General features: G+C 38.4%; 1 protein-coding gene across 1 annotated transcript in view; it reads right to left on the bottom strand.

The window, feature by feature from the left end:
- The window catches only part of MYRFL (myelin regulatory factor like), a 132,456-nt gene that overhangs the window by 89,008 nt on the left and 29,107 nt on the right, over positions 1-14,341 (bottom strand). The window contains exon 2 of the mRNA XM_039245608.1: positions 10,457-10,547. Coding sequence (XP_039101539.1) covers positions 10,457-10,547 — 91 coding nt within the window. The remainder of the gene's footprint in view (positions 1-10,456; positions 10,548-14,341) is intronic.

A 14,341-nucleotide genomic window follows, 5' to 3' on the forward strand; every position in this document is an offset into this window, starting at 1 on the left:
GGCGGAGGACACTTGTGGGGATGAGCACTGAGTGTTATGTGGAAACTAATTTGACAATAAACTATTTGTAAAAAAAAAAAAAAAGAAATAAACATAAAAAAATAAATAAATAAGTAAATAAACATTAAAAAAAAAACGATACTTAAACCTACAAAAAGTCAGTGTGCTTTGTATTATCACCATGCAACACCAACTCAGAAAAAATGCCTGGGGGTCCTGCAGGAGAGACTGCTTCCCACCACACTGCCCTTGGTCAACCATTAGCAGCGATCTCATTTGTTTTGTTCACCATTGTACCTCATCAACTAACTATAGAAATAATTGTTACTGAAAATATTTTCTCCAGTTTTTTAAGTGTGTGATTTATCCTCCCACATGGATATTTGCATTAAGAATATGTCTTAATACTGTGTGTGTGTGTGTGTGTGTGTGTGTCCAGCATAGTGCTCCAGTGGTGAACATGTCATAGGCACACAATAAATACTTGACCAAGCTTGGTTAGGGCTCGTACCACCCACTACCTGGAAGTTGGTATGAGAAAGAGCTTTGGCAGAAATGTTGTCAGTGGATAAAGGTAGCCCAAGAAAATAATTTCTTGACAGGGTAAAGGAAGCAAGATGCCACCTCACCCCTCTAGCCCTTTACTAGGAAGCCTCAAGAACCCTGAGCTTCTTACCACACTCTTCTGCTGCTTTAGAAATAGATAAACTTTGGGGTGCCTAGGTGGCTCAGTCAGTTAAGTGTCTGACTTTGGCTCAGGTCATGATCTCACGGTTTGTGGGATCAAGCCCTGCATCAGGCTATGTGCTGACAGCTAGCTCAGAGCCTGGAGCCTGCTTCAGATTCTGTGTCTCCATCTCTCTCTGACCCTTTCCTGCTCATTCTCTCTCTCTTTCTCTCTCTCTCAGAAATAAATAAAAAAAACATTTAAAATTTAAAAAAAGAAAAGAAATAGGTAAACTTTTATGGAGAACCTAGTCTGGTCCAAGGACTGAGCTCACCCTTTGTATGTGTTATCTCATTGAAGCTCAGCTATCACCATAGGAAAATCTATGCCCCTATTCTACAGGCAATGAATCTAAGGCTTGATGCGATTAAATAACTTACCCAAGATTATTCATCTGGCAAGTCAGCAAGTTTAAGTCAAGTGATCTCCCACCAGAATTAATGCTCTAATGAACACAGTGATTTAAATACAGACTAGAAGTCAGGCAGAGAAGGACAGATACCATATGTTTGCACATACAGGTGCATTAGGAGGATCTTAACGGAGGACCATGGGGGAGAAGAAGGGGAAAAATAGTTGGGGAGAGGAAGAGAGGCAAACCATGAGAGACTTGAATGCTGAGAACAAACTAAGGGCTGATGGGAGTGGGGGAGAGGGGAGGGGGGTGATGGGCATGGAGGAGGGCACTTGCTGGGATGAGTACTGGGTGTTATTGTTAACCAACTTGACAATAAACTAAGAAAAAATAAATGAATGAATCAATTAATGAATGAATAAATGAATGAATGAATGAATACATACATACATACATACAGACTATCCTGGGGTCCCTGGGTGGGTCAGTCAGTTAAGCGTCCAACTTCAGCTCAGGTCACGATCTCATATTTCATGAGATAGAGCCCTGCATCAGGCTCTGTGCTGACAGGCCTGAAGCCTGCTTTGGATTCTGTCTCTCTCTCTGCCCCTGCCCCACTTGCACTCTGTCTCTCTCTCTCTTTCTCTAGAGCTCTCTCCCTCTCTCAAAAATAAACATTAAAATAATTTTAAATAAATTCAGACTATCCTAATGAAATTAATTACTATAGGTGATTTCATTTCCCACAAATATCTTTAGAATGGAGATGCTACATTTCTGGCTCACAAGTGATACGGGTGCTGCTGCTCCTGGACCCACACTTAGAGTACAGAAAGGAAGCAGGTGAACCTCTGGGTGTTTTTGAAGGAAACAAAGCCTGTTTTGAGATTCACTAGTCCCTTTTCTCGAGTTTTCCTTTTACACACACACACACACACACACACACACACTCTTCTTGTCCTTTTTCCCTGCATCCTCCAGGGTTTTATGCTATCCCTTAAATCTCTACCCGCCCTCCTTTCAAGCAGCTCTCCACACCTAGACATTTCCCAGTATGTCCACCACAGCTTACCTGTGTACCTAGTAGGTAACTGGCTGGCTAACCTAGGGAAATCAGAGGACTTCAGCCTGCTCCTCCTGGGCAGACAGCTGCCCTGGACTCTGCCACACAAGGAAACAAAGGGTTAAGGGCAATATTTAGAAAATTTCACAAGCTGACAGGACTGCCCCAGCTCAGCATACCAATTAGATTTAGATTTAGAAAGATGAGAAAGTCCTGAGCAGCATATCCCAGGGCTCATGTATGGGTACATGCCTCCCAAAAGGGGTCCAGGGCCAAATAAATTTGAGAAATACTGCATACCATTTCCCTTCTTCAGTTGCACATTAGCATATCAAAAGCTCTGAAAAGTCCTGCAGTAAAGTTCATTTAACATTTTTTTAAGCCAGTGAGTCTCAAGCTCATTTACTCATGGAACTTTTATTTTTTTCCTCACAACATTTCATGGGACCAGTTTTCCATACAGCATTAGGGGGCGTCTGTTTTGCAGGGCCAATCAATCATTCCAATTCTGCTTTTTAATATGACTGAGATGTGAAAATCTCCCTATGAGATTTAAACTGCCTCCCCTCAATTTTGCAGCCCAGGAGTCTCCTAGATTGCTGAGGCAAAGAGTCATCACTGACATTTTTTTGAAGCACAATTCACAGGCAATATAATTGAGAGGAAGTAACTCAGGATTGGCAGAAACTCAGGTTTCAATCCCAGCTCTGCTTCTTACTAACTGTGAGCCCAGGCAAGAAAACCTACATCTCAGGGCTGCTATGAGAAATGCACTAACCTGCAAAAAAGACTCGGGTATTTAGAAATACTCAACACTTGGGAGTATTTGAGTACTGCACAGATGTAAATGATCATTGAACCACTCGAACAGCCCCATGGTCATGGACTGGAGCTGTTTCCGCTTGTTCTATCTCTGACTTTTATTGCAGCCTCATTTAACTGCATGCAGCTGAACAGTTTTTATCAAGCAATGACAGGTGATCTGATCATAGGACTTTTCTTTAATGGGCATGAACTCTGACAATCTTCGCAAACTATGGCTTGGATCCATCCTGAGTCACATCTTTTGTCAGATAATTTTAGATGCATTGAATGTATTTCCCTGAGAGTCACATCCTCCTAAATATCCCCTAATTAACCTAAAAGCTGCATATAGAAGAAAGGGAATGTGAGTTAGAGCCAGGAACATTTTAACCCCAGTTTTGCCACTCACTTATTGACCTGTGGACTTACTCTTTCCACCTCCATATTTATAAAATGTAGATAATATTGTCTATTTGGCAAATTCGTTCTGAGAATGAAATGTGTAAAGTCAAAATCAAATGTGTAATTAAATAAATGAATATGTAAAGAACAAGGAACACTGCCCATCACTTGGTAAGTGCTCAACAATATTAATTCCCTCCTCTACCTCTCTTATACCCAACCACCTCTAAAGGTAGATAATGAATCCAGTTAGGCAAATCAATTGTGATAGCCTATGAGGAGATAACTCTGGTCCTATAGGAAGGACCATTATTATCATGGAGACTAAGGTCACATGGCAGATTTCAGACTTCCTGGAGAAGACTGTTCTTTGAATAAGACTTTTGTTCACTTCTCCTTACCAAACAGCCAAAATTCTTCTGCTAGTTATAAAAGTGATCCAAATGCATAGACAGAACCTTGGTAAAGTTAGCTGTACCTTCTCCTAAGAAGCAGTTATATAGAAGAGATACTATACAGTTTCTGGCAGATTGTTTCCAGGCCAGAGATAGTAAGGATACATCCTGCCCACTCTTCCTCCAGGGACTCACACCAGTGGTTTGGATGGAGTGAGGGGGAATGTGAAGGCAGGCACAGGGGTAATTAGTGTCTAGGTTCAGCCATGCAGTGCCTGGAGCAAAAGAGCTGGCTCAGAGTGTAGACTCATGCATGTGGCAACCCACTGGGTGTGTGTGTGTGTGTGTGTGTGTGTGTGTGTGTGTGTGTGTGTTTAGCTTGCAAAATGGTGAGCTTCCCTTTTTTCCATGGTCAGTTGGCAAGGATGTTCTCGTTGGCAAACAGCAGCAAGAGCCAGGGACCAGAGATGTCCACAAACAGGTTTCTTCATTACTGAGATTCAGATATGGTTTCATTCTTTCATGGGGGAGATGTGGGGAGGGCATTTTCAGGTATGCCAAAATAGGCTTAATAACAAAATGAAGATGACAGAGGAGGGTCAGTGAACTTAAAGATAGTGAATCAACAGAGATGATTTAATCTGAACAACAGAGAGAAAAGAGATTGAAAAAATAAATCAACGGAGACTCAGGAACCCACATACAGTATCAAAGGTGTAACATTTGTATCACTGGAGTCCAAAAACATGTAAGAAAGACATTATTACAGAAAAACGAATGTGAAGAAATAATAGCTGAAAACTTCCTAGATATGTTGAAAATTATAAATTTACAAATTCAAAAAGAATATAATCTCAAAGGAAACTATGCCCATATCCAGTCACATCATAATAAAAATGCTGAAAACCAAAGATAAAATATCTTGCAGCTGGAGAAAAATGACATATACAAAGGAAAAATGATTCAAATAACTGTCTATTTCTCATCAGAAACCATGGAGGTGAGAAGATAGTAGGTCAAAATTTTTTAAGTGTTGGGGGAAAAAAGAACTAAGAATTCTAAATCCACAATCATTCTTGAAGGCTTAGCATTCCTCTCACACTAATAGATGAATGCAGTAAAAAATCAGCAAGGATAGAGATGACCTGAACAACAATGTCAACCAACTTGACCTAATTAGCATTTATAGAAGATTTACAAAGATAGACCCTATTTTGGGTCATAAAGCAAGCCTTAACAAATTTAAAAGAGTTAGAATCATACAAATTATGTTCTCCGTCCATAATAGAAATAAACTTGAAATTAGTAACAGAAAAACAGAAAATAATCACACATATTTGGAAATTAAGAAACACAGTTCCAGCAACCCATGAGTCAAAGAGGCCTCAAGGAAAATTAGGAAATATTTTAAGCCAGAAGATAATTCAAATATATCAAAAACTGAAGCAGGTAACTAAAGCCATACAGAGAGGGATACGTACAGCATCAAATGCTTATATTAGAAAACAAAGAATAATCCAAAATCAAGAACTAAGTTTCCACCTTAAGAAACTAGAAAAAGAAGAGCAAACTAAACCCAAAGCAAGCAAAAGAAGGAAATAAAGAGTAACAATCAGTGCTACTAAAAACTACCACAATATAGAAAATCAATGAAACCAAAAGCTGCTAATAAAATTTATGTGTCTAACCAGATTGATCAAGAAAAAATGAGAAATGAAGTATATTACCAATATGCTGAACAGAAGAGGAAATATCACTACAGACTCCTCAGAGTCTGTAAAGGGCTAATAAGAAATACTTTGAAGTGTGTCCATATATTTGAAATGGACTTACTCCTTGGGGGCAACAGGGAGAGGAGACAACCTACCAAACTCACTTAAGCAGGAAGAGTTAACATGAATAGTCTTGTATCTATTGGATAAATTTAATCTTTAGTTAAGATCTTCCAACAAAGCAAACTACAGGCAAGGATGGTTTCACTGGTTAAGTCTACCAAAAGTTTAAAGAAGAAATAAACCCAATTCCACACAATCTTACCCAGAGAATTTAAAAGGAAGGAACACTTCCCAAATATTTTTAAGAAGCTATAATTACTCTGACACCAAAGCCAGAAAAACACAATATAAGAAAACTTCGGATCAATATCCTCATGAATGTAAGAGCAAAATCTTCAACATAATGTTAGTAAATTGAATCTAGCAATATGTGTAAAGATAATACATCACAACAAACTGAGGTTTATCCCAGGAATACAAAGTTGATTCAAGATACAAAAATTAGGGAGAGGAAACAGGAGCAGAAGAGAATCTCCCTCAGTTAATAAAATGCATTGGGGTATCTGGGTGGCTCAGTCAGTTAAGCAACTGACTCTTGGTTTTGGCTCAGGTCATAATCTCATGGTTTGTGAGTTCAAGCCTTGTATCAGGCTCTGTGCTGACAGCACAGTGCTTGCTTGGGATTCTCTCTCCCTCTCTCTCTGCACCTGCCCTGTTCACTCTTTCTCTCAAAATAAATAAATAAAAAATATTTGAGAGGGGAAAAAAGGCACTGTATCATACTTAATGATTTTAAAAAACTGAATAATGGCCCTCTTAGATCAAGGACAGGGCAAGTACATCTGCTGTCTCTACGTCTCTATTCAACATTGTACCCAAAGTTCTACCCAGTTTCATACAGGGAAAAAAAAGGTATCTAAAGGCAAAGAGTTTGGGACATACAACTGTCCCAATTTGCAGATGACATCATTGTAAACATAGAAAATCCCCCAAAATCTATGAAAAAGATCTCAGAACTAATAAATGACTTCATTAAGATTGCAGGACCCAACCAATATATAAATATCAATACTAGTATTATATGTTGGCAATGAATAATTGGAACCTAAAACTTTGAGGGGAAAAAAACCATTATTTACAATACCTCAAAGAGAAACATGAAATATTTAGACATAAATCTAACAAAATATGTGCAAGATATACATCCTGAGATATATAAAACACCGATGAAAGAAATTATTAAAAAGGCCTAAATAAATGGAGAGATACACCATGTTGATGGATTGGAATATTCAAATTCTGTTAAGATATCAACTTTCTGCATATGGATCTCTGAACTTAATACAATCCTAATCAAAATCCCAGAAGGATTGTGCAGATACCAACAAGCTAATTCTAATATTTATATGAGAAATAAAAGGAACTAGAATAGAAAAAATAATTTTGAGAAAGACAGATTTGGAGTACTTACACTATAGAATTTCAAGACTTATAATAAGAGCACAATAATCAAGATAGTATTCAGAGTTTTGTTTTGTTTCTCATCTCCCTTTTCCTCATCTGTTTCCATTCTGTCTCTTTGGGCTGAAAAGTGGGGGGGGGGGGGGATTTTTATGTGCACAACTAGCCAGAAAACATATCCCTTAAAAACAGAAATTCCATGGGGCACCTGGGTGGCTCAGTTGGGTTAAGTGCCCAACTTTGGCTCAGGTCATGATCTTGCAGGCTGTGGGCTCAAGCCCTATGTTAGCCTCCGTGCTGACAGCTCAGAGCCTGGAGTCTGCTTCGGATTCTATGTCTCCCTCTCTCTGCCCCTCCCCTGCTCACACTCTGTCTCTGTCTGTGTCTCATTCTCTCTCTCTCAAAATAAATAAACATTAGAAGAGGATATTTGCCAATGAAAAGGCATTTATTTAAAAAAAACAGAAATTCTTTATTAGTCACATCCTATATTCCCACTGCCTCATCTTATGTCTGATTTAGCTTCACTGTGTGACAGAGTTTTGTTTTCTTCTCATCTTCTCCCTCTCCCTCATCTGTTTCTATCCTGTTTCTCAAGGCTGAAAAGGGGGTAAATTTCTAGCCAGAAAATACATCTCTTAAAAATAGTGTAGTATTGGCAAAACGATAGGCACATAGATCAATGGGATGGAACATTTGTCTAGATCTAGATCTACACAAATATGGTCATTTGACTTTTTCTTAGATAAAAAATACTACTGATTTTTTTTTTAATTTTTTATTTATTTCTAGGAGAGAGAGAGAGACAGCGTGAGCAGGGGAGGGTCAGAGAGAGAGGGAGTCACAGACTGAAGCAGGCTCCAGGCTCTGAGCTGGCAGTCAGCACAGAGCCTGACGTAGGGCTCGAACCCACAAACCGCAAGATCATGACCTAAGCGAAAGCCGGACGCTCAACCGACTAAGCCACCCAGGCGCCCCAAAAAAATACTACTGATTTTTCACTAAAAGTAATTCAATGGAGAATGGTTATTCATCAAATAAATCTGGAATAATTAGACATCCATACACAAGGAAATTAATCTCAACTTACATCTCAAACTTTACACAAAAATTAACTCAAAATGGATCGTAGGCTTAAAAGTAAAATGTAAAACTCTAAAACTTTTAGAAGGAAACAGAAGAAAATTTGGGGGAACTTAGAGTAGGCAATATATATATTGCTTAGATATAAAGCATAAACTATGTAGGAAAAGTTGGATAAATTGGACATTATAAAAATTAAAAATTTTTGTTCTGGGAAAGACACTGTTAAAAGAATGAGAAGTTACAGACTGGGAGAAAATATTCACAAATCATATATCCAACAAAGTTCTTATATCCAGAATATTTAAACAGTTGTCTAAACTCAAAGGTAAGAAAACTTTTATGGGCAAAAAATGTGAAGACACTTCACCAAAGAAAAGGTATAAATAGCAAACAAGCACATGAAATGATACTCAACATCATTAGTCGCTAGGAAAACGCAAGTTAAAACACAATGAGATACCAGTATAGAATGGCTTTTTATTACAGAATGGCTATAACAAAAAAAAATTCTGAACTGATAATATCAAGAACTGGCAATAAAGAGAAGCAACTGGATCTCTCCCATATACTGCAGGAGGTAATGGCAAATGGTATAACTGCTCTAGAAAATTTGGCAATTTCTATAAAGTTAAGCTTACACTTAAAATATGACCCAGGAGAGAGAAGAAGGGGGGAAATAGCTGGGGAGAGGGAGGAGGCAAACCATGAGATACTCTTGAATGCTGAGAACAAACTGATGGCTGATGAGGGTGGGGGAGAGGGGAAGGGGGCTGATGGGTATGGAGAAGAGCACTTGTGGATGAGCACTGGGTGTTATATGGAAATCAACTTGACAATAAACTATTTAAAAAAATACAACCCAGGAGTCTTTATTCTAAATATTACCCTATAGAAATTAAAACTCTTGGGGCACCTGGGTGGCTCAGTCAGTTAAGCGTCTGACTTTGGCTCAGGTCAAAACCTCACAGTTTGTGAGTTTGAGCCTAGCATCAGGCTCTGTGCTGACAGCTCACAGCTTGGAGCATGCTTCAGATCCTGTCTCCCTCTCTCTCGTCCCCTCCTCCACTTGCATTCTGTATCTCTCTCTCTCTTTCAGAAGTAAATAAACATTAAAAACAAAAGAAATTGGGGCGCCTGGGTGGCTTAGTCGGTTAAGTGTCCGACTTTCGCTTAGGTCATGATCTCGCGGTTCGTGAGTTCGAGCCCCACGTCGGGCTCTGTGCTGACTGCCAGCTCAGAGCCTGGAGCCTGCTTCAGTCTGTGACTCCCTCTCTCTCTGACCCTCCCCTGCTCACGCTGTCTCTCTCTCTCTCCTAGAAATAAATAAAAATATTAAAAAAAAAAAATTAAAACTCTTGACCACATAAAACCTGTGCACTAATATTTAAAGAAGCTACTCATAATTGCCCAAAACTGGAAATAATCCAAATGTCCTTGAAAAGGTAAGTGGATAAACAAAATGTATTATAAACATTCAGTAGTCTTTCTCAGCAATAAAAAGGCATGAGCTATCGATCAAAGACTTTATGCCTAGTGAAAGAAGCCAGACCAAAAATGTTATACACCACAGATTTCATTTATGTGACATTTCAGGAAAGCAAAACTATAGGGGCAGCGAACAGATCAGTTGTCACTAGGGTCTCAGGGTGGGTGATGAGTTTCCCTTATGAAGCATCAGGGAAATGCTTCAGGTGAGGGAGCTATTGTTTGTGCTGATCGTGATAGCAGTTCTACAACTCTAAAAATTTGTCAAAACTCACAAAACCATATACAGGATAGAAATTTAATATTACTGTATATAAATTAAAAATAAAAGAAAGCTGAAGTAGCTATGTTAATATAATATTAGAGCAGAAACCAATGAAATACAAAACAGAAAAACAATTAGGACTATAAAAATAACTAAAAGCTGGATCTTCAACGGGTTTAGGAAACAGATGAACTTCTTGCCAAATGGATCAAGAATAGAAAGACACAAATTGCTGATGTCAAGAACAGCAAAAGGATCATCACTACAGATTCTGTAGACATTCAAGTAAAATAAGGGGACATGAATAACTTTATGCCAGTGAATTTGACAACTTAGATGAAATCAGTAAATACACTGAAACACGTAAACTGCCTAAGCTGATAACTACCAATAGGTGACCTGAATAGCCCCATATCTATTAAAGATATTGAATTGGAAAGAGAGAACCTTTCTATAAAGAAGACTCCAGGCCCAGCAGACCCTACTCAGTGAAAACTACCAAAGATTTATAGAAGAAACAGTATCAACTCCATCCATGCCCTTCTGGAAAACAGAAGAGGAAAGAACACTTTCCAGCTCACTTAACTATCTCATAACTTTTAAAACATCCTATGGAGAACAGTACTTTCATGACTTACAAGGCCCCCAGCTCAAAATCATTGCCCAAGAATTCCTCCAGCAGACTTGTATCCAGCTCCGGATTCCCCAGACTGTCACCGGCCTCATGAGCTGCAAAGGCAAATAGAAAATCTTGAGATTCATGAAGATTTCAGAATGGTAACAGCTAAAAATATTGACATGGCTACACCCAAGAATTTTAAAGCAACTAAATGGCATTACACATTTACTGAGAGTATGATCCTTCTTCCATTCAAATATTTCCTTAGAAATCTTTTTAGATTTACTCTCCTTCCCTGCACATAAAAAGGGCACCTACACCATGTCCCCTTTTTATGGGTCTCCGTTAACACCCTGTGCTTTGCCTTATACACTATTATAATTGCTCGCCTTTGTGTTTGTTTTTCCATTCAAAGTCTTTAAGAGCAGGGATGTTGTCCTTCTTATAGTGGCCACAAGAATCTATGGTACAAAAAAGGCAGCAATAAACATTTATGGGATGGATGCATGCATATATGGATGGATCAAAAATGGATGGATGGGTGGATGGATGGATGGATGGAATGAAGGAAGAAAGAATGGAAGGGAGGGAGGGAAGAAGAGGGAGGGTTGGGCAGATTATTTCCAGTTAAGCTCAACAAGAAGTTCAGTATCTTGCTTCACATTTTTGTTAGACTTCACAAAATGTAACACAATATTTCTGTCCTTTACCTTGATTTATTTTTTTTATTTTTTTTTATTTATTATTTCTAGGAGAGAGAAAGAGTGAGCAGGGGAGGGTCAGAGAGAGAGGGAGTCACAGACTGAAACAGGCTCCAGGCTCTGAGCTGGTAGTCAGCACAGAGCCCGACGTGGGGCTCGAACCCACGAAGCGCGAGATCATGACCTAAGCGAAAGTCGGCCGCTTAACCGACTAAGCCACCCAGGCGCCCCTCCTTTACCTTGATTTAAAAAAATGAAAATAACTTACTGGTTTCTTTTTGATCATAATAAAGATTTTAGAATTTTAAAAAGAATATAAAATATAGGAATATATAATAAAGAAACAAAACAAAAATTTGTAGATAATATGACTCTATACTTAGCAAACTCAGGAGAAAAAATTGACAACAAATCAAAATAAGCAGAAAACTCAATACACTAGTTGATTAAGAGTTAATCAAAAATAGTTAAAAAATATAAAAGATAATTACTTTCTTACATACAAAAAATAACCAATTAACAATTCTGACATACTGAAGAAGATCCCTTTCAAAATGACAAAAAGTATAAAATACCTAAACATATATTTGGGGACAATATTCTAAAAAAACTCTATGAGGGGTCATAGGAAGAGATGTGAATAAATGAAAAAACATTGATCTTAGACTAAAGGACTTAGTATCATAAAACTTTTACTAGACATTATTTATAATGTCTGTCAAACCCATATATTCATTTTCAGAAAAAATTTCCCTTGTGAAAACAGTCTCCAACAGCCATATTTATAACACAACCTCTACAGGTATCTGAATCAGGAAGAACAAACCTATTGGTTGGCCAGTGATCAATTCAATTATTTCTCCTAAGAATTTGAACTAGACTTTATTTTTTTAATGTTTATTTATTAATTTTGAGAGAGAGAGAAAGAGAATGAATGAGGGAAGGCCAGAGAAAGAGAGAGAGAGAGAATCTCAAGCAGGCTCTGTGCCATCAATGCAGAGCCCAACTCAGGGCTCAATCTCACAAACCCTGAGGTCATGACCTGAGCCAAAATCAGATGGAATGTTAACTGACTGAGTCCCCGGGTGCCCTGAACTAGACTTTAAAGCTGATGATAGAGATTAAGTCATATAATTATTAGGCAAAGTAGAGTAATAGTCTAAATATCTCCATCACATTAACCCAGGTCCTTCTTGATTATTTAATCCTTACGAAAGCCTGGTTGTTCCACTTTTACTCCAATTATATGACAAAATCTTGCATATACCCTATTAACTCCTTTGAACTGGTTTGTGTGTTGTCTGAAATTAATCCTCAAATTAAAGTGTTCTGAAATTCTTCTACGGGAATAAATAGCCAAAAAACACCAGAAAAATTATAATGGAGGAGGTATATAAATACTGAGAAATGTATGCATGGAAACATCAAAGGATGTGGAATATATCCAGGATATATCAAGAAGTATCACATATGCATGTAATATATTAGGACTTTAAGTACACAATAAACAAATCATTTGACAGCAGTAGAAAAGATTGATTATTCAATAAAAGTTTGGGGGAACACTGATTAGACATATGAGGGGTAAAATATGGATTATTTTCCTACCTCCACAGCAAAATTCCAGATAGAGCAAAAATTTCAACATAAATAAATAAAACTATAGAAAGAAAATGTGAGCTAATATTCTTATGATCTTGGGGCGCCTGGGTGGCTTAGTCAATTAAGCGTTGGACTTCAGCTCAAGTCATGATCTTGCAGTTTGTGGGTTCAAGCCCTGTGTCAGGCTCTGTGCTGACATCTCAGAGCCTGGAGCCTGTTTCGATTCTGTGTCCGTCTCTCTCTGCCTCTCCCCCGCTCACACTCTGTCAATCTCTCTCTCAAAAATAAGTCAAGGTTAAAAAATTTAAAAATATATTCTTATGATTTTAAGACAAAGGCTTTTCCAAGCATGGCATGAAAGCTAAATATTATGAAGAAAAAGATTGATAAATTTAGCTTTGTACATTTTTTAAGAGGGAAAGAATTTTTAACATTTTATTTTAAAATAGTTTCAAACCCAAAGAGAAGCTGCAGGAACTCGCCTGTACCCTTCACTTATGTCACCAATTATTAACTTTGTGACTTTGTGGGTTTTTTCCAGGCACAATTTAAATATATAACACATCAACTGTCTAGCTACCATACCAATATCCCCCATGTAATCCAGTTCCTTATATTCTTCCAGGGAAAGAGGCCCTCACATTCAGATCACAGCACCAGTTACAGGAGGATCATTAGATATTTAGCTTTTGGCTTGCTACCTCATCCATTAAAATAAAATTTTTAAAATCCTGAGCACCTCCAAAATGGGAAAAATTGATGGATGCCAGAGATAGGTGGAAGAGTGGGAGGAAGAAAGAGAAGAGAGGTCACCCACTTTTTTCAGTGACATAAATTTAAGAGGAAATAGATGGAAGATATTCTTTAATGTTGTGGTGGTCAGAAATGACCTCGTAGTGCTTACTGGAGTTTAGTCTTGAGTGAGATGTTAAAGAAATAGGATGGAGATGAGCAGGGTAAGACACATTCATCCTATCACTGATTCAACTAATATTTATTAAGCACCTACCAGGGCAACTGGGTGGCTCAGTCAGGTGAGCAGTTGAACATCTGACTTCAGCTCAGGTTGTGATCTCACATTTGGTGTGTTGGCTCACTGCTGTCAGCTCAGAGCCTGCTTCAGATCCTCTGTACACCCCCGCCCGCCCCTCCCCTACCTGCGCACCTACCAAGTACATGCCAAGCACCGTATAAGGCTCTGAGGACACAACAGAGTGGGGAAAAAAGACACATTCTCTCAAGGGGTCTGAATTCTTTTTTTTTTAATTACTCAACTTTTTTTTTTTTTTAACAAATAGTTTATTGTCAAATTAGTTTCCTCATAACACCCAGTGCTCATCCCCAGGTGTCCTCCTCCATGCCCATCCCCCCTCCCCCCTCCATCCATCAGTTCTCAGTTTTTGTCAGCATTCAAGAGTCTCTCATGGTTTGCCTCTCTCCCTTTCCCCCACCATTTCCCCCCTTCTTCTCCCCCTTGGTCCTCTGTTAAGTTCCTCCTAATCCTCCTATACGTGCAAACATATGATATTTGTCCTTCTCTGCCTGACTTATTTCGCTCAGCATAACACCCTCAAGGTCCATCCATGTTGCTACACATGGCC

The sequence above is a fragment of the Hyaena hyaena genome, unplaced genomic scaffold (genome assembly GCF_003009895.1).
Source record: "Hyaena hyaena isolate Hyena2069 unplaced genomic scaffold, ASM300989v1 scaffold_262, whole genome shotgun sequence".
NCBI classification, from domain to species: domain Eukaryota; kingdom Metazoa; phylum Chordata; class Mammalia; order Carnivora; family Hyaenidae; genus Hyaena; species Hyaena hyaena.